This window comes from Liolophura sinensis, chromosome 8 (genome assembly GCF_032854445.1).
Source record: "Liolophura sinensis isolate JHLJ2023 chromosome 8, CUHK_Ljap_v2, whole genome shotgun sequence".
NCBI classification, from domain to species: Eukaryota; Metazoa; Mollusca; class Polyplacophora; order Chitonida; family Chitonidae; genus Liolophura; species Liolophura sinensis.
In genome coordinates this window covers 33571473-33590984 of record NC_088302.1, presented here as the reverse complement: position 1 = coordinate 33590984, position 19512 = coordinate 33571473, and the positions used below count along the sequence as shown (strand labels likewise).

The window sequence follows — 19512 nt, the reverse complement described above, 5'->3', positions numbered from 1 at the left end:
ATAAAAGGTTTCTTGTTCTTTATTTTCCATTGTGTCACTTCCATTTGAACAGATTTAAAGACCCAACACTGGCAAAATGTTCTCTTTTTTTTTTTCTACAAATAAAATGTTTATTTTGGAAATGATATTCCACAACATTTACAGTTTCATTTAATTATCATTTTGACTTTGATACCACTTCTTACCAGTATGGCTATGTATGAAACTTCATCTGAAATCTTTGAAATTTGAAACTGAACAAATACATATAGCCACGTCCGCAAAAATACATACTGAGCTCATGAAATATACATGTACTCCACAGTGTACCATCACAAGAAAATCTTGACATCAGTAGTGTTAATAATCTTAATTACAAGGAAAAACAGGAGAAAATTAATTCTGCTGACTGATACACATTTTGAAGTAATTTATCTTCATATTTTCTGCAATTATCATATACACTCAAGCATGACACATACATTTCCATGTAGATTAAATTGATACAACATCAAAGGAAAATTATCTGATGTGCCTATGGATAAACACATAACGTTTAAGCAGTGTCTTCATATGTTCCGCCTTCATGTATGGTCAAGCATGCAACTGTGAAGACTCGTACATGTACTGCATACGTTTTAAGTCTAACAGAAGAATTTTTTTTTTTGATAAAACATTTAACATTATAATCATATTTCTCCTCTGCAGTTACTATGTAAAATCAAGCCTGAACTTTTCATGCAGACTAAATTCATACTGATAGTAAGAGTACAGCTCTCTTCGAAGTTAACAACTAGGGTCCATACTCCACACACTCAAAATTTCCTGTATGACACGTACTTATGAAGGAGAATTGAAACTATAACTAGTAGACCTAACTACAACCTGTCTTTCTAAATCAGAAGGTGGTGTGCAGCAATTAGCACCCTTACATTGTACTCTACATGTAGCTTCCACAATGCAAATACTGCAACACGAACCTGTTGATGTAAAGAAAAATATTAAGACTTAGTTGGGTATGGGATATGCAAAATTAGTTCAGAGATAAACCTGATGCATGAAATCAAAAAAGCAACGATCTCTTAAGACTTCTAATAAGACTTTCATGTGATTTTTTCCAGAAATTCATTCAACATGTGCAGGTCACTTTCAACATGCATTTTGACACATCATATTTTGTTGATTCTTTCCCTTTATAGTGCTCTATGATTTGGGCTACAACATGCTGTGGGCAAACACGGGCAAAACAAAGAAATTTCCATCTAACATTACCAATGGTTTACAAGCACTTACATGTAGAAAAAAATCACAATGTCACAGCTAAAATGCCCTCTTTAACTTTTTATTGAACAACATCAAAACACTGCTAGTTAAGCTCAGGTAAAGTTTTGCTGGACAACTGTTTTCCTCCTTTTCATGTGTGTGTCCCCTGGTGGTTGACTCAAGATCTAAGGGCACAGAACTGTTGGAAGGTTATCAGGATGTGAATGTCTATATCACTGGTAAACAACAACGTCTCCAAAGTGCTGATGTACTTGAACACAAGCTCATGGTGCTGAAAAGGAAAGAGAAAAATAAGCTTTTGAAATCTTTCATGAAACAGAAAAATTTCAAACAACAAAAAAAAAAAACAACAAATGAATTTTGTTGAGCTGTGATATAGATTAACAACTCTACCATTAAAATTATGACAAATTATGCCATCAAATAAAAAAATCACATAATCCCTAAATCCAATGGGCACTATACATTCCAAACTTCCAATTTATACATGATACAGCACACGTCAGCCAAGATAGACTTTTCATTTTGAAAGTGTAACCTTCATGAACGCATGAACAACTATTGCCCTGCTAAGGTCCTCCAGAAGGAAGAACAATTTATGTATTTATTTGATTGGTGTTTAATACCATACTCAAGCATTTTTGACTCACACTTGAGCAAGAAGACTTCTGGCTGGGGAAAAATAAAGAGCGACCTGAGCAAACCCATGACCACCTCCTCCACAATTCTGACAAACCTGCCGACTTACAGCCTTATGAAGCAATATTTATTTATTTTATTTAACTGCAGTTCTACTCTGTACTCAAGAATATTTCACTTATACGATGGAAGCCACCAGTATGGTGGGAGGAAACTGAGCAGAACCCAAGGGGAAAGCCACAAGGGGAAATCCAAAGATTTTATGTTAAGTACTTATTATTCGCTGGAATTCATTTTCCCAGATTTACTTCAAACATGGGTGCAGGAATTAATTTTTGTGTATTTAATCAAGGCATTACTGAAAAAAATAGTAAAACTGTATAACTGCCCTAGCAATAAAATGGCCTGAAAATTACTAAAGCAGATGTTAAACAGGTATAATCAAGGGTGGCTCTAATCCTCTTTTGTTTCCTGCAGTGCCGCTAATCCTCGTAATCTGATTTTTTATACATATATTTGAAGCCTAATCTTCCCTCTCTGCTGTTAAACTTTACCTGGCCTGCCAGGTTTTCTTCTCCACACTCCTGCCAGCTTTATTGATACTACTGCTTGTAATATACGACTCAACACTGTAATTCGTTTACACTGGAATTCGTTTACACGCGGTAAATTCCTGACTGTGAAATTTGCGAAAATTAGTTCCATATGTACTTCACAGTATATAAGATACTGATGTTATGTCCATTCACCTGTAAGAAGATTTGCTGGAGTCTCTCACTAACCCACTTGTACCAGGGTGTGTTGTAATCAATCCCCTCCCCCTCACAGCGAGCCAGGTGATTCGTCAAGATGATGATGAATCGCTGAAATCAACACACAAAACAGTTGTCATAAAGGTATGCATGTATGCCGTAGTAAATAGGTTTTCTATCTAATTGGGGAGTTTTGACATCGAACTCTTCTGAGAGTAAAGGTATAAACAGTCCTACTCTATCACGTGACTTGTGAAATATGATAGGCAAATCGTTGTGAATATTAATTATCCATCACCTGTCTCGCTGTGCTCCAGTGACACAAATGACACCTCTTTTCTTTAGAAACTTCTCCAGTTCACAATGTCTAACTCCTCAACTTTCTTCATCATTCATCTACTCTAAATTACTTTGTGAAACTGTCTTTTAACATTCTTTGCTAACATTCAAGTGTCTTTTTGTTAACCTAATCAACATAGATCATTTTCACAACATCAATTAGTCACAGGACTGTGGTTTAACATGTGAAGGCTAACCTGGAAGATGATGAGGAAGAGTCCCTTCTGCTCTGTCTGCGCTGTCTCCAGTCTCTCCTCCATCCTTTCTATCATCTCCTCTGTGGGCATGTCTGCATCACGGTACTCCATGTCCTCTCCCTGAAACACGCATCACAGGTGAGTGAGATACATGTAATGGAAACAGAGATCATAGGAGAATAAGATAACAAGGACATAGATCACAAGAGGAGGAGATAATCAAGACAGATCATAAGAGGATGAGATAACCAAGACACAGATCATAAGAGGATGAGATAACCAAGACACAGATCATAAGAGGATGAGATAACCAAGGCAGATCATAAGAGGAGGAGATAACCAAGACAGATCATAAGAGGATGAGATAACCATGACACAGATCATAAGAGGATGAGATAACCTAGACAGATAATAAGAGGAGGAGATAACCAAGACAGATCATAAGAGGATGAGATAACCATGACACAGATCATAAGAGGAGGAGATAACCATGACACAGATCATAAGAGGAGGAGATAACCAAGACAGATCATAAGAGGAGGAGATAACCGAGACACAGATCATAGAGGACACGATAACCAAGAAAAAGATGAGAGAACTGACACAGATTTTAAGAGATTTTAGGATGAGACGAGATAGCTTAAACACAGATCATCTGAGAGAACTGAAACAAATATCAGAGGATGAGACAGAAAACTGAAACAAATATCAGAGGATGAGACAGAAAACTGAAACAAATATCAGAGGATGAGACAGAAAACTGAAACAAGCATCAGAGGATGAGACAGAAAACTGAAACAAATATCAGAGGATGAGACAGAAAACTGAAACAAGCATCAGAGGATGAGACAGAAAACTGAAACAAATATCAGAGGATGAGACAGAAAAATGAAACAAGCATCAGAGGATGAGACAGAAAACTGAAACAAGCATCAGAGGATGAGACAGAAAACTGAAACAAGCATCAGAGGATGAGACAGAAAACTGAAACAAGCATCAGAGGATGAAACAGAAAACTGAAACAAATATCAAAGGGTGTGACAGAAAACTGAAACAAACAGCAGAAGATGGGACAGAACTAAAATAATCATCAGAGGATGAGATGGTGGACCGAAAAAACCATCACAGGATGAGGAACTAAAAAGAAAACTGAAAATAAAACTGAACAAGAGACGGACAACAGAAGCTAAGAACAAGTGCAGATGAGATACAGAATGAAAACACACCATATGTAAGATAAGGTCAGATATGACATTTTACAATTCTGAGGAAAAACAAAGAAATATATGAACACAGATATTCAGCTACAACAGTGAAACTCAAATCACTGACAAGGTGCAGCGCTCATATCACGCGATGCTGAAAAAGGTACAACACTCAAAAAAATACATGTAACATACAACAAACAGAAAATCTACAGCTCTGAAACAACTGGACAGCATAAAGCCATACCCTCCTCTGGGCCACTTCTAGCCTGTCCCGGGCATCATCCACCTCAGCCTGTAACTTCTCCACATGACGGCTCATCTTCTTAATTGTGCTGTGCATGATCTCCCACACATAGAACCTATAACAAGAGGCACTGTGTCATCATTATCAGGGATCACAAAGTTTATATCATTACAATCATGGGTCACAAAGTTCATACCATTACAATCCGGGATCACAAACTTTATATCACTACAATCATGGGTCACAAAGTTTATACCATAACAATCATGGGTCACAAAGTTTATACCATTACAATCAGGGATCACAAAGTTTATACCATTACAATCAGGGATCACAAAGTTTATATCACTACAATCATGGATCACAAGGTTTATACCATCACCATCAGGGATCACAAAGTTTATATCATTACAATCATGGAGCACAAAGTTTATACCATTACAATCACGGATCACGAAGTTTATATCACTACAATCATGGATTACAAAGTTTTTACCATTACAATCATGGATCACAAAGTTTATACCATCACAATCAGAGATCATAAAGTTCATAAAATAAAATTTGTGTAAACCAATCCTGCCTGGTAGCACAAAAAAATGTTCGTTTTAACATGATTACACTTTATGGGCGTGCTGGGCACATCAAGATTTTGTGTCTGACATTGGGCACTCAACCCTAGTGCCGGGTGCGCTCGAAGATTGTGGGCAGAACCCTGCCAATTGGTATTCACAATACACAAGCGGTGGTTTATTCAATAAAAATAACACGGGTGGTAAATTGAGATAAAAGTAGGCCAGGTGAGATGGTTTGTATTGACTCAATGTCGGTTTTCAGAAGTGTTGGTGTTGGCAAGTTCCATTGCATCACTGTGCTCAGAGACCACAATGTTTCTATATCATTACACAGATCACAGATTTGAGATTGAGACAGATCCTGCTCTCATACCTGGTAAACTGTGGCTGCATTTCATTTGAGAATAGCCAATTAGCCACAGCAGAACATTCCACAATCTGTGTCTTCAGCATTTTGTCCACCAACACCACCATCATCTAAAACAAAGAAAATAATTATAATTCTTCAGTCTCATTAACACAAACATATCACAATGACTTTGCCACAAAAATGTGGCTTTGCCTTTAAGCTTTCTGGCCCACAATTATTCAACAAAAAGTGAAATCTGCCGAAAGATTTTTATCCAAATAAGTATCAAAAAGTTCGACAAACCTGTGGATGAGTTTCCCAAACTTCAAACATTGTTTTTAAAATGCAGATTTGACCATCTTCTGATTCCGCCAGACTTTTCAGCAGAAAGTGAAATCTGAAAATTTAAATCACGAGTTTAGTTGTAGGTTATTTTACTTTTTTTACAGATCAACACAACCTTTACCAAATCTAGTCAAATTATCAGAGGATCAACAGGTGTATAACACAAAATGTAACTGTAGGAAAACATCTGAATTCATACATGGCTACCCAAGAAAAGACTAAGGCAATGGAGTTGAGAACTCCTTAATGACTGTAAATATCACAGTTTCAGGTGATGTCACCCCAACTGATCTCACAGCTGGGCAAGCTGAAGGTGTTTGTATCTTGTCAGAGAAAACGACACGTTATCATGGATTTGTATGGGTTCTGTACGACTCGACAAATTTCTTTTCAAATGCAAGTTGAGTTCTAACAACATTTCCTGGCAAAAATGAAAAAAAAAAAAAATTAAGGTCTACCTTTTTATTTTATCTGATCTTGGGTGTTGTTTGTGCAAGGTTTTCTGATCATGAAAATATGGCTTCAAGAGGCCTAATGACTTCACATTTCTCGCATACAAGATGATTTTCCAGTTTTATTTTTATTGTGAAACCTTCTTCTGACATTTAAAAAAAAATTATTCTGCCCATATAAGAAAAATATAAATTGGTGTGATCTTACTGCTATTTGGAATTGATACTTCATGGGTAAACCGCAGGTTATAACGCTGTAAATTACATATACCTAACCACTGCAGGAACCAGCCACCTCAAAGTCAAACACCTAATCACATGTCAACGAACTAATAATAATCAGTCAACAGGCGTCTCCCAAAAATAGGTGGTAGTTGACTGGTTGATTATGCATTACTTCTCTGGAAGATCAGTAATGACACAGCTTTCATAGATGAACATATCAGTTTTGTGAATGTTATTTAAAAACAGTCTTGGTAGATTGAGTGAGTGTGTGGGTACTTGGGGTTTAGTGTTGTACTTAAAAATTTTTCAGTCATATGTAATGTGCCTCCTTGTTACAGGACGGATTTCCACCGCTCTTTTATCTAGTGCTGCTTCACTCAGACACCTTACCGAAGGTGAGCAAGCCGCGCGGGCCGATCCATTATACTGATATGAGTCAACCAGTTGTTGCAGTTTTGGTAGAAGCATTATCGCTGTTTAGAACTTACACGTTCGGGGTACAGCACAGTCAGGTTCTAGTGAAGAACACGGACTCAAAACATACTGGGTGTCGAACCAGGGACCTATGTAAAGCACCCAATTGCTAATAATACATGGCAACCATCCAGACCATCTGTCCTTTTTTCATTAATAACCACTATTTTATTAATAACCTCAGTTTGGTAAAATACCCCTCCTTCCCTACAGACAAGACAGCATGCTTACTTGGCTATAGCTGCGAAGGAATGACTGAAGGACTTCTGAGCCAAATGAAGTAACGTGGACACAAAAACATCAATCTTCAGCGGATGATGGGACGGCTCATCTGCAAAACATAAACAGAATATCCTTGCAGTATTGCTTTGATTTAAAATACAAATTACAAGTCACTGTGTGAACGACTGTAGGATCTTTTTTGATGTGGTGCAAAGGACCTGGTATGATACGGGTGGGGTAGGGGATGTGTGGTGGAATCAGGCCAAGTGCAAAAAAATGTGCCCCTCAAAAAGCAAAAATGACTATAGCAATGTAAAGCCTCTTGTGTTTTCAGCTCTGCCTTAATTCTCTTTTCCAGTTATAAACAAATATATAACAAATGTAACTTTCAGCCTTACAATTATAGTACATATCACACATACTGTAGCATGGTAAGGTCATGATAGGCGACCACATGTGCTGTCCAGCCTGACTGACGTATGATTTTGATTTAGTTACCACATGTATTAGCATGCTTTTACAATTACAGCTGTATCTTAATTCTGATTCATGAAAACACGTTCATGTATTTTATAAATGTTAGCTTATCACTTCACTCACACAAAAAAATGTTTCCAGTGAAAGAGAAATAAACCACTTCTTTTGAACTCTTTCTCCAAGTGCTACGCGTTCTCCACAGTGACTTTGTTAGTTCACTGTATCATGAAGGATGTCTTTCAAATTTCGACACTTGGTGTTTTTGATCGAGAGTACATATTTGGCCAGTTATTACTAAGCAACCATCTCTTCTATAAAATTTACAGAACTGAGCTGGCATTTTGAAATTTGCACTTTCTTATAATCCGTTTCTGGGTCTGATTCTTCGCCTTACCGTCATGACCATGCCAGGTCCTTTCATCCCTAATTTACATGATACTGTTGCATACATTTCAAAGTAAAGATAACAATAATTGTCATGAGTTTAATCCTACCATAGAAAAAAAATGCAGCACTTTCAATACAGAGAATGGCCAAAAAACAGATGGTGTCAAAACTGAAAAGAAAATTCTTAAGTTCTAAGATGAATATACTGAATTTTGTCCCAAAATATTTCAGAAACTTCCAAGAATGGTCAGGGGCCTCCGTGGCTCAGTCGGTTAGCGCACTAGCGCAGCGTAGTGACCCAAAAGCCTCTCACCAATGCGGTCGCTGTGAGTTCAAGACCAGCTTATGCTGGCTTCCTCTCCGGCTGTACGTGGGAAGGTCTGTCAGCAACCTGCGGATGGTCGTGGGTATCCCCCGGGCTCTGCCTGGTTTCCACCCACCATAATGCTGGCCGCCGTCGCATAAGTGAAATATTCTTAAGTATGGCATAAAACAACAATCAAAAAAAAAAAAAAAGTCATCTTAAATTCACCTGTCTCCGAAAGGTATTTTTCTAAGTGACAGATGAAAAAACGTGATGTATGTATTTTTGCCTGCGTTCGTCCTACAGTACCTGGACTCATTGTGGGCACAAATCACCAACCTGCGGAACAACAAGTGGCTGGAGAAGCAGGTGTTACGACCGTACCTGGCGTTTGACAGCGTGCTCAGTGAGGATTTACAGCACACCTTACCTCAGATCATTCCCCCCGGGCACCATGAGGATGTCCAGTACCCTCTCCCCAGTGTCGTCTTCAGGCTGTTCGATTACACAGATGTGCCAGAGGTACGTAGTGACACTTTCTCAAAACTTTGTGGGATGGTCTTGGGTTTCCCCCTGGGCTCCGCCCGTTTTCCACCCACCATAATGCTGGCCGCCGTCGCATAAGTGAAATATTCTTGAGTACGGCACAAAACAACAATCAAAAAAAAAAAAAAAAAAATCCAAGAACAGTCATCTTAAATTCACCTGTCTCAGAAAGGTATTTTTCTAAGTGAAAGATGAAAAAAAAGTTACCTTTCTGAGACAGGCAGATTATTTTGACCACTGATTATGCTGAGTGCCATGTGATGAGGATTGCGGATTTTGATGTCTGACACTTGATCTAATTCAGGATTGAACCTTGGTCTTCTGTCTGCCAAGGAGATGCTCTTTTGTGGTCTTACCCGAGTTGCATATGCCCTATGACAGTGTATCTAAACGCTATTGGTTTAATGCAACTTATTTTTAGTAGCTCTCTGCTACTTTCTCCCTATACTCACGTTCTTCCTCTGCTAATGGGTTGGGTAATTCCTTCAGTATTTCAGCTGCTTCCTCCGGAGAACATTTGGATTTGATGGCCTGCATGAGTTTGTGAGCCACCATCGTGCCAGGTAACTCTCCTACAAACACAATCAGAGATGATCTGTACTTACCCAGAGTCAGGCCTTTCCCCCAAAATACCTAGAATGGATGAGAGATCTCCAAGTTTTGGAGGAAAAGCAAATACTAGTGGTCTGCAGGAATTGTTCAGACCTGACTCTCTCATGTTTCTTGAGAGAAGCAGATTCTTCAACACACTAATTTCATACCGTCTACCTGCTGGAGCAGCTGAGAGACCACTGAACTTCGATATTCCCATGCTGACATGGCCGATATATTAGAGGCAAAATGAAAGATTATGATGTTAAGCCACAAAAGCAGCTCTCACATCTTAATTTCCTGATACAATCTTCACTTCATCAAAAATATGTGCTTAATTAAATTCATTTAGTTATCTGATTGCTGTTCAATGCCATGCTCAATAACTGTTCACTCATGTGATGGCAGCCAAGTTTATAGGTGGAAGAACCCAGAAGTTAAGGAGACCTGCTGAAATTAGAATACATGGATATATCACTCATACTCATTCTTACCAAACTGAAAATGTAGCATGCTTACAGAGCTCCAGTTAAATGCATGCATTTCATATTTTATTTTTTCTTTTAACCTCAAATACTTTTACATGTGTACACACCTGCACCCTCTCTGTCGTACTTGTAAAATGCTGCAGGCTTGATGGGCAGAAGGCTGGAGAAGCTCTCTGGACAGGTGTCTACCAGTCTCTGATGATAAGATAACCTGCGATGAGAGGACCAATAGTTTTTTTCCACATATACCATAAATATCGTCCATGACTACCTTGCCCATTTTTCCTGATTCTGTGAGTTCTGATTTTAGAAAGGTGTTTTGAAGTTTACTTGGAACATGGGATGACATTCTACTGGAAACTTGTACGTTTCAGCACCGAAAATAATATCTTTTAACATTTATATGCCTTTAAAAAGGCATTTTTAGTTGTACTTGATGATGGCCTTTATTTTTTGGTTCATTTTTTTTTTTGTTGTTTTTTTTTTTTTTACCATACACTAGGCCCTGTTTTAGAAAAAAGTTATATACTGAGCATATAGGGAAACGTAGCTAAGCTTTAAGCAGCAATTGCAAATGCACTTGACGCTGTGTGAAAGTGGCTCCAGAATAATATCACTTTATACAACATCCCACAATGCAGTCAGACATACATTTATGAGCAAGTTTCAGCCACAGGACTTAGCGGGTCAGGCCTCTTTACAAAAAAAAAAAAAAAAAAAAGCAACTTCCAGGAATAACATAATTTTCCATAATTCCAGGCTATGATGTCTTTGAAATAAGCGTAAGAAACAATGCTTGTGCCGACTAGCCACCTGTAGGAAGAGCGGTTAGGTATGCTATACTAAATATATACTGCTGCAAAATACTGGAAAACAGCACAAGTGAGCAGCCTGGAAACGTGAACTCAACAGAATATTTTTATTTATTTGACTGGTGTGTTACACTGTACTCAAGAATATTTCACTAAACTACACAGAAAAATGATTATCGTTGACATAACAAGTAGTATGTGACACCTACCTCAGACAACGATGTAAGACTTCTCGGACAAACTTGGGTTTTGGTAACTCTGGGTCTAACTGTGTTGCTATAGTCCAGTCTTCCCAGCTCCAGCGAAACTGAAAGTTACTCAAGTGATAGGCAAACCATGTGCAGAACCTATAACCAACAATATATTCCTTTTCAGTTAAACTTGAAGACCATGTATTTACATATACAGGCTCATCCATCATTAATAGAGCAAAGATTTATCTGCCATCATTAACCAGGGTGGAATCTGATTGGGTCATGAAACCGTAATAAAGTGAATTTCTTTCCAGTATCTATTTCCATGAGAATGGCTCCATTTATAAGGGGAAATAACTTATACCAAAAAGGATTTTTTGTTGTTGTTGTTGTTTAATGCCATACTCGGGTATTTTTCACTCATATAATATGGGGCAGAATATTACCATAAATATACAACCTTTTCAACTGCTAAAGCACTTTTTTCGGTGTAATTTATGCACACAATTATGAAAATAACACCAAAAATGATTTGTTTGTGTCACTAAAGATGAAAGTTTTCATAAAAGCAGATTATTTCTCTACACCCTACAGTTCTCTCAGAACTTTTCAAGAAATACTGGTAACTTAGGTGGTTGAAAAGGTTGAATAAATAAGGCAATTGTTCAGAAAACCAGAATAAACCACTGACTGACATTGGCTTTTGACACGGTATACCCGAGGCCTGTATGATGAAAGGCAAGTGGTCTCACCAGCCAACTTTGTGTAAGATTAAACAAGACAATACCATCAATCGATTATTACCTCCACGGCTCCATGACACCGAAAGCAATGAAAGCTAGAGGAAACTTGAAAATTCTGTGCCCGAGAACAAGTTTGAAATGAGTTTGACTTAGCCAATGAAAGACAAACATCGTACCCAATTGGCCAAGTCCCATGCTCTCCAAGTTACTTGAATGCTGTACTTAAGAATTTTTCTCTTAAATTACCCACATCAGGTGTATGGCTAGAAGAAACCAGTGCGTGCCCATTCACAGCAACCACACTGGTGGGAGGCTCCTGGGTCACTGTGCTTCACTAGGAAACCAACCACTAGCCCACAGAATGCGTGATGTCAAAATGACAAAGTCTCAATACAAAAACAATAATAACTAGAATGGATCTGCGAATAGCAGATCCTAGGCCGGGATCCCGGATCGGATCGATGACATTTTCCCCTGCATGTCCTGTGGTTGTTGACACAGATCAAAGATTTTCGGCACACATAGTGTACGTATTTAGCGCTTTGCACTCGGTGATTTTCAGCTTTACGGCTGTTACGGTTTCCTCGCAATAGATCTCCAAATATGGTGAAAAATTGCGCTTTTTCGCGTTTTCATCGCCATTTGCAGCAAAACTATGCGTCTCCGGAAAGAAATAATTCCAGATTCATGATCAGGACGTTAAACTACGTCGGGTAGCATGCTTACATTGTTCGTGCCTTTATCCCAGTCGCAAATGCATTTAAAATGCATCATATAACATGGGGACGTCAAAGTGCCAAATATAGCCAATCGGCCCTTGGACAATATTTGAAGCATTGCAACTCCCACATTTATTGACACACTTCCATGATTTTACGCACGCCTACAGTGCGCATATTGCCCTTTGTACTCAGTGATTTTCAGCTCCACAGCTGCAGCAGTTTTGTGTCACGTGACGGCCAAACATGGGCAAAAATTGCACTTTTTCGCACTTTGATGGCAATTGGCGACAAAACCATGCGTCGGACAAAGGAAAAACAACCAAATTCGTCATCAGAACATCGAACTACGCCTAGCAGCCTACTTGAAACCTTAAAATTCACAACATTTTTATCCCCTGACAAATTGGCTAAGCTGGGATCGAACTCTGACATGACTGACAGGCGTCACACCACGCAGACGGAAGACGGTTAGCGTTTAAATCCTTGTGTAATTAGGTCAAGTCTTAGAAAATTTCGCCAGCATCTCCCCTACCACCCACACTATTGTATATCTCACGTAGTCCCCAAGGAAGTCGCAAACCTCACTTCAAGTCTACATACAAATTTTCTTTATGCTTTCATCTTTTATATGAGAACATAAGTTATTGGTCGAAAATCAACACATAACTAGCTACACGGCTTTTAATGTCTAAATGCGACCTTACACCGTTTGTCACTGAGGCAGTCGGCCGATCATTCCCTATGCGACACTATGCCCAGTGAAAAAACGGTTATTCCTTGGCAGACTTGGCTGGCTTTATGTAAGGAATAATGCAAAAACACAGCCCGTGTAACAGCAAATTTGAACTTCCACGTCTCAATCCACGACCTGCCATGCACAGACTCACAGCTCTACTCATAGCTCGGCTGTTGTCAGAAAGTCAACACCTGGACCACGGCACATGTCCATATCTGTCAATCACCCTGGCCTGGTTAGCGTATAGTAAAGAAAACAAGGTCTGGGCAAAACAAAGCTAACTTTTACAGGTCCACGTCGTTTGCTGTTGTAGTTAGATCTCTACGCCATCTAATAGAGTACTGGAGTTAGATGGGAACTGGACTGAATGTCATAGCACAACCGTTTCTGGAGATCACGGACAGTGTAGCCGAAAGCATCAGGTCAAATACTACAAACCCAGTGCAGTCCCCATCTAACTCCATGTTAAAGCAACAGGATTCCCATCTTTTTCTAAACAAAAAACGGTGTTGTCATTTAAATGCTCCTAGCGAGAAAACTATTGATCGGAGCTCAAATCTGTTGACGAATGCTCGAAAGAGCATGTCTTGGGCTACACTTTGGTGCAGGTTGCACATTTCTAGCTGCCTTAGTTCTTGAGTTACAGGTCCTTGAAGTTACGTAACTTTTTTGAGTTTTTTGCTAATATCTCAAAAAGTTACACAGATATGCAAAAAATACAACCAGATTCGAAATCGACAGCTCAAGATACATCAGAATACGCTGAGAACAATTGAACTTTGAGAACTTTTTGTGACGTCACAAATTCGACCAATGGCGAGCTTCCAGAGTTTTGACCGGAAGTGAACCATTTTCGCAAACTTTAAAGAACTCGTGACTTACTAGCTGCATGTCAAATTTGCAAACGATCGGTTCAGTGGTTCTGGAGAAGAAGATTTTTAAAAGTTTTAAACAAAATCCAATATGGCGGCCGAACCACGTGACATAAGAAAAAAACAAAAAATGTACCCCTGGAAAATCTCCGCCAGATTGTGTGTACAAAATTTGAGACCTCTATGTTGAACGGTGTTTGAGTAACTGCTGCTAACAAGGTCGGTGAAAAAAAAATAATAATAATAAGAACTAGAATGGATCTGCGAATAGCAGATCCTAGGCCGGGATCCCGGATCGGATCGATGAGGTTTTCCCCTTCATGTTCTGTGTTCGAAGGACACATGTTCCACATACACGGCTTTCAAAGTTTCCATGCGACCTTACACCGTTTATCACTGAGGCAGTCGGCCGGTCATTTGTATTCCCTCGAATAGATCGGCGACCCTAATGATGCTACGCTATGCCCAGTGAAAAACGGTCGTTTCTTGGCAGATTTAGCCCGCTATTTGTAAGAAATAAGGCAAAAACACGACCAGTGTAACAGCAAGTTTGTACATTCACATCTCAATCCACGACCTGCCATGCACGGACTCACTGCTCCACTGATAGCTCGGCCATCGTTAGAAAGTCAGCACTTCGACCAGGGCACATATATATATCTGTCAATCTCCCTGGCCTGTTTAACGTATAGTAAAGAGGACAAGGTCTGCGCAAAACAAAGCTAACTTTTACAGGTCCACGTCGTTGGCTGTTGTAGTTAGATCTTTACGCCATCTAATAGAGTACTGGAGTTAGATGGGAACTGGAATCAATGTCATCCTACAACCGTTTCGTAAGATCACGGACAGTGTAGGCGAAAGCATCAGGTTAAATACTACAATCCCAGTCCAGTCCCCTTCTAACTCCATGTTAAATCAATGGGATTCCCGTCTTTTTCTAAACAAAAAACGGTGTTGTCATTTAAACGCTTGTAGCGAAAAAACTTTTGATCGGAGTTCAAATCCGTTGACGAATGCTCGAAAGAGCATGTCTTGGGCTACAATTTGGTGCAGGTTGCACATTTCTAGCTGCCATAGTTCTCGAGTTACAGGTCATTGAACTTACGTAACTTTTTTGAGTTTTTTGCTTATATCTCAAAAAGTTTTGCAGATACCAAAAAAATACAAGCAGATTCAGAATCAGCAGCTCAAGATACATCAGAATACGTTCAGAACATTTGAACCTTGAGAACTTTTTGTGACGTCACAAATTCGACCAATAGCGAGCTTCCAGAATTTTGACCGGAAGTGAACCATTTTCGCAAACTTTAAAGAACTCGTGACCTACTAGCTGCATGTCAAATTTGAAAACGATCGGTTCAGTGGTTCTGGAGAAGAAGATTTTTAAAGATTTTACACAAAATCCAATATGGCGGCCGAACCACGTGACATGAGAAAAAAAAAAAAATTATATGTCTAGAAAATCTCCGCCAGATTGTGTGTACAAAATTTGAGATCTATATATTGAATGGTGTTTGAGTTCTGCTGCTAACAAGGTCGGTGAAAAAAAAATAATAATAATAACTAGAATGGATCTGCGAATAGCAGATCCTAGGCCGGGATCCCGGATCGGATCGGTGACGTTTTCTCCTTCATGTTTCGAAGTTCGAATTCGAAGGATACATGCGCCACATACACGGCTTTTAAAGTTTCCATGCGACCTTACACCGTTTGTCACTGAGGCAGTCGGCCAGTCATTTGCATTCCCTCGAATAGATCGGAGACCTTGATGATGCTACGCTATGCCTAGTGAAAAACGGTCGTTTCTTGGCAGACTTAGCCCGCTAATTGTAAGAAATAAGGCAAAAACACGACCAGTGTAACAGCAAGTTTGAAGATTCACATCTCAATCTACGACCTGCCATGCACAGACTCACAGCTCCACTGATAGCTCGGCCATCGTTAGAAAGTCAGCAGTTATACCAGGGCACATGTCCATATCTGTCAATCACCCTGGTCTGTTTAACGTATAGTAAAGAGGACGAGGTCTACGCAAAACAAAGCTAACTTTTACAGTTGCATGCCGTTTACTGTTGTAGTTAGATCTCTACGCCATCTAATATAGTACTGTATAGCTGAATGTCATCCTACAACCGTTTCGGGAGATCACGGACAGTGTAGCCGAAAGCATCAGGTCAAATACTGCAAATCCAGTCCATTCCCCATCTAACTCCATGTTAAAGCAATAGGATTCCCATCTTTTTCTAAACAAAAACGGTGTTGTTTTTTAAACGCTTCTAGCGAGAAAACTATTGATCGGAGCTCAAATCCGTTGACGAATGATCGAAAGAGCGTGTCTTGAACTACATTTTCATGCAATTTGCACATTTCTAGCTGCCATAGTTCTCGATTAAAACGCCATTGAAATTACGTAATTTTTTTAGTTTTTTGCTCATATCTCAAAAAGTTACACAGATATGCAAAAAATACAACCAGATTCGGAATCAGCAGCTCAAGATACATCAGAATTCGTTCAGAACAAATGAACTTTGAGAACTTTTTGTGACGTCATAAATTCGACCAATGGCGAGCTTCCAGAGTTTTGATCGGAAGTAAACCATTTTCGCAAACTTTAAAGAACTCATGACCTACTAGTTGCATGTTAAATTTGACAATGATCGGTTCAGTTGTTCTGGAGAAGAAGATTTTTAAAGATTATACACAAAATCCAATATGGTGGCCGAACCACGTGACATAGCAAAAAAAAAAAAAATATACCCCTAGAAAATTTCCGCTAGATTATGTGTGCAAAATTTTGAACTTCTATGTTGAACGGTGTTGGAGTTCTGCTGCTAACAAAATCGAAAAAAAAAAATAATAATAATAATAATAACTAGAATGGATCTGCGAATAGCAGATCCTAGGCCGGGATCCCGGATCGGATCGATGACATTTCCCCCTTCATGTTCTGTGTTCGAAGGACACATGTTCCACATACACGGCTTTCAAAGATTCCATGCGACCTTACACCGTTTGTCACTGAGGCAGTCGGCCGGTCATTTGTATTCCCTCGAATAGATCGGCGACCCTAATGATGCTACGCTATGCCCGGTGAAAAACCGTCGTTTCTTGGCAGATTTAGTCCGCTATTTGTAAGAAATAAGGCAAAAACACGACCAGTGTAACAGCAAGTTTGTACATTCACATCTCAATCCACGACCTGCCATGCACGGACTCACTGCTCCACTGATAGCTCGGCCATCGTTAGAAAGTCAGCACTTCGACCAGGACACATATCCATATCTGTCAATCTCCCTGGCCTGTTTAACGTATAGTAAAGAGGACAAGGTCTGCGCAAAACAAAGCTAACTTTTACAGGTCCACGTCGTTTGCTGTTGTAGTTAGATCTCTACGCCATCTAATAGAATACTGGAGTTAGATGGGAACTGGAATCAATGTCATCCTACAACCGTTTCGGGAGATCACGGACAATGTGGCCGAAAGCATCAGGTCAAATACTATAAACCCAGTCCAGTCCCCATCTAACTCCATGTTAAAGCAATAGGATTCCCATCTTTTTCTAAACAAAAAACGGTGTTGTGATTTAAACGCTTGTAGCGAAAAAACTATTGATCGGAGCTCAAATCCGTTGACGAATGCTCGAAAGAGCATGTCTTGGGCTACAATTTGGTGCAGGTTGCACATTTCTAGCTGTCCTAGTTCTCGAGTTACAGGTCATTGAAGTTACGTAACTTTATTGATTTTTTGGCTGATATCTCAAAAAGTTACACAGATATTGAAAAAATACAACCAGATTCGGAATCAGCAGCTCAAGATACATCAGAATACGTTCAGAACATATGAACTTTGAGAACTTTTTTTGACGTCACAAATTCGACCAATGGCGAGCTTCCAGAGTTTTGACCGGAAGTGAACCATTTTCGCAAACTTTGAAGAACTCCTGACCTACTAGTTGCATGTCAAATTTGAGAACGATCGGTTCAGTGGTTCTGGAGAAGAAGATTTTTAAAGATTTTACTCAAAAACCAATATGGCGGCCGAACCACGTGACATAGCAAAAAAAAAAAAAATATACCCCTAGAAAATTTCCTCTAGATTGTGTGTGCAGAATTTTAAACTTCTATGTTGAACGGTGTTGGAGTTCTGCTGCTAACAAAATCGAAAAAAAAAAATAATAATAATAATAATAACTAGAATGGATCTGCGAATAGCAGATCCTAGGCCGGGATCCCGGATCGGATCGATGACGTTTTCCCCTTCATGTTCTGTGTTCGAAGGACACATGTTCCACATACACGGCTTTCAAAGTTTCCATGCGACCTTACACCGTTTGTCACTGAGGCAGTCGGCCGGTCATTTGCATTCCCGTGAATAGATCGGCGAACTTAATGAAGTTAGGCTATGCCTAGTGAAAAACGGTCGTTCCTTGGCAGACTTAGCCCGCTATTTGTAAGAAATAACGCAAAAACACGACCAGTGTAACAGCAAGTTTGTACATTCACATCTCAATCCACGACACGCCATGCACAGACTCACGGCTCTTATGATAGCTCGGCCATCAATAGAAAGCCCGCACTTGGGCCACGGCACATGTCCATATCTGTCAAATACCCTGGCCTCTTTAACGTGTAGTAAAGAGGACGAGGTCTACGCAAAACAAAGCTAACTTTCACAGTTGCATGCCGTTTACTGTTGTAGTTAGATCTCTACGCCATCTAATATAGTACTGTATAGCTGAATGTCATCCTACAACGGTTTCGGGAGATCACGGACAGTGTAGCCGAAAGCATCAGGTCAAATACTACAAATCCAGTCCATTCCCCATCTAACTCCATGTTAAAGCAATAGGATTCCCATCTTTTTCTAAACAAAAACGGTGTTGTTTTTTAAACGCTTCTAGCGAGAAAACTTTTAATCGGAGCTCAAATCCGTTGACGAATGATCGAAAGAGCGTGTCTTGAACTACATTTTCATGCAATTTGCACATTTCTAGCTGCCATAGTTCTCGATTAAAACGCCATTGAAATTACGTAATTTTTTTAGTTTTTTGCTCATATCTCAAAAAGTTACACAGATATGCAAAAAATACAACCAGATTCGGAATCAGCAGCTCAAGATACATCAGAATTCGTTCAGAACAAATGAACTTTAAGAACTTTTTGTGACGTCATAAATTCGACCAATGGCGAGCTTCCAGAGTTTTGATCGGAAGTGAACCATTTTCGCAAACTTTAAAGAACTCATGACCTACTAGTTGCATGTTAAATTTGAAACTGATCGGTTCAGTGGTTCTGGAGAAGAAGATTTTTAAAGATTTCTCACAAAATCCAATATGGCGGACGAACCACGTGACATA

At 39.4% G+C, this 19512-nt stretch overlaps 1 protein-coding gene across 1 annotated transcript in view; it reads right to left on the bottom strand.

The window, feature by feature from the left end:
- The window catches only part of LOC135472390 (nuclear cap-binding protein subunit 1-like), a 48383-nt gene continuing 28871 nt past the window's right edge, over positions 1-19512 (bottom strand). Inside the window, exons 15-24 of the mRNA XM_064751869.1 lie at positions 11099-11236; positions 10185-10288; positions 9451-9570; positions 7294-7393; positions 5870-5963; positions 5591-5694; positions 4643-4757; positions 3191-3310; positions 2652-2765; positions 1-1534 (exon numbers count right to left, since the gene is read on the bottom strand). Coding sequence (XP_064607939.1) covers positions 1421-1534; positions 2652-2765; positions 3191-3310; positions 4643-4757; positions 5591-5694; positions 5870-5963; positions 7294-7393; positions 9451-9570; positions 10185-10288; positions 11099-11236 — 1123 coding nt within the window. The 3' untranslated portion in view covers positions 1-1420. The remainder of the gene's footprint in view (positions 1535-2651; positions 2766-3190; positions 3311-4642; positions 4758-5590; positions 5695-5869; positions 5964-7293; positions 7394-9450; positions 9571-10184; positions 10289-11098; positions 11237-19512) is intronic.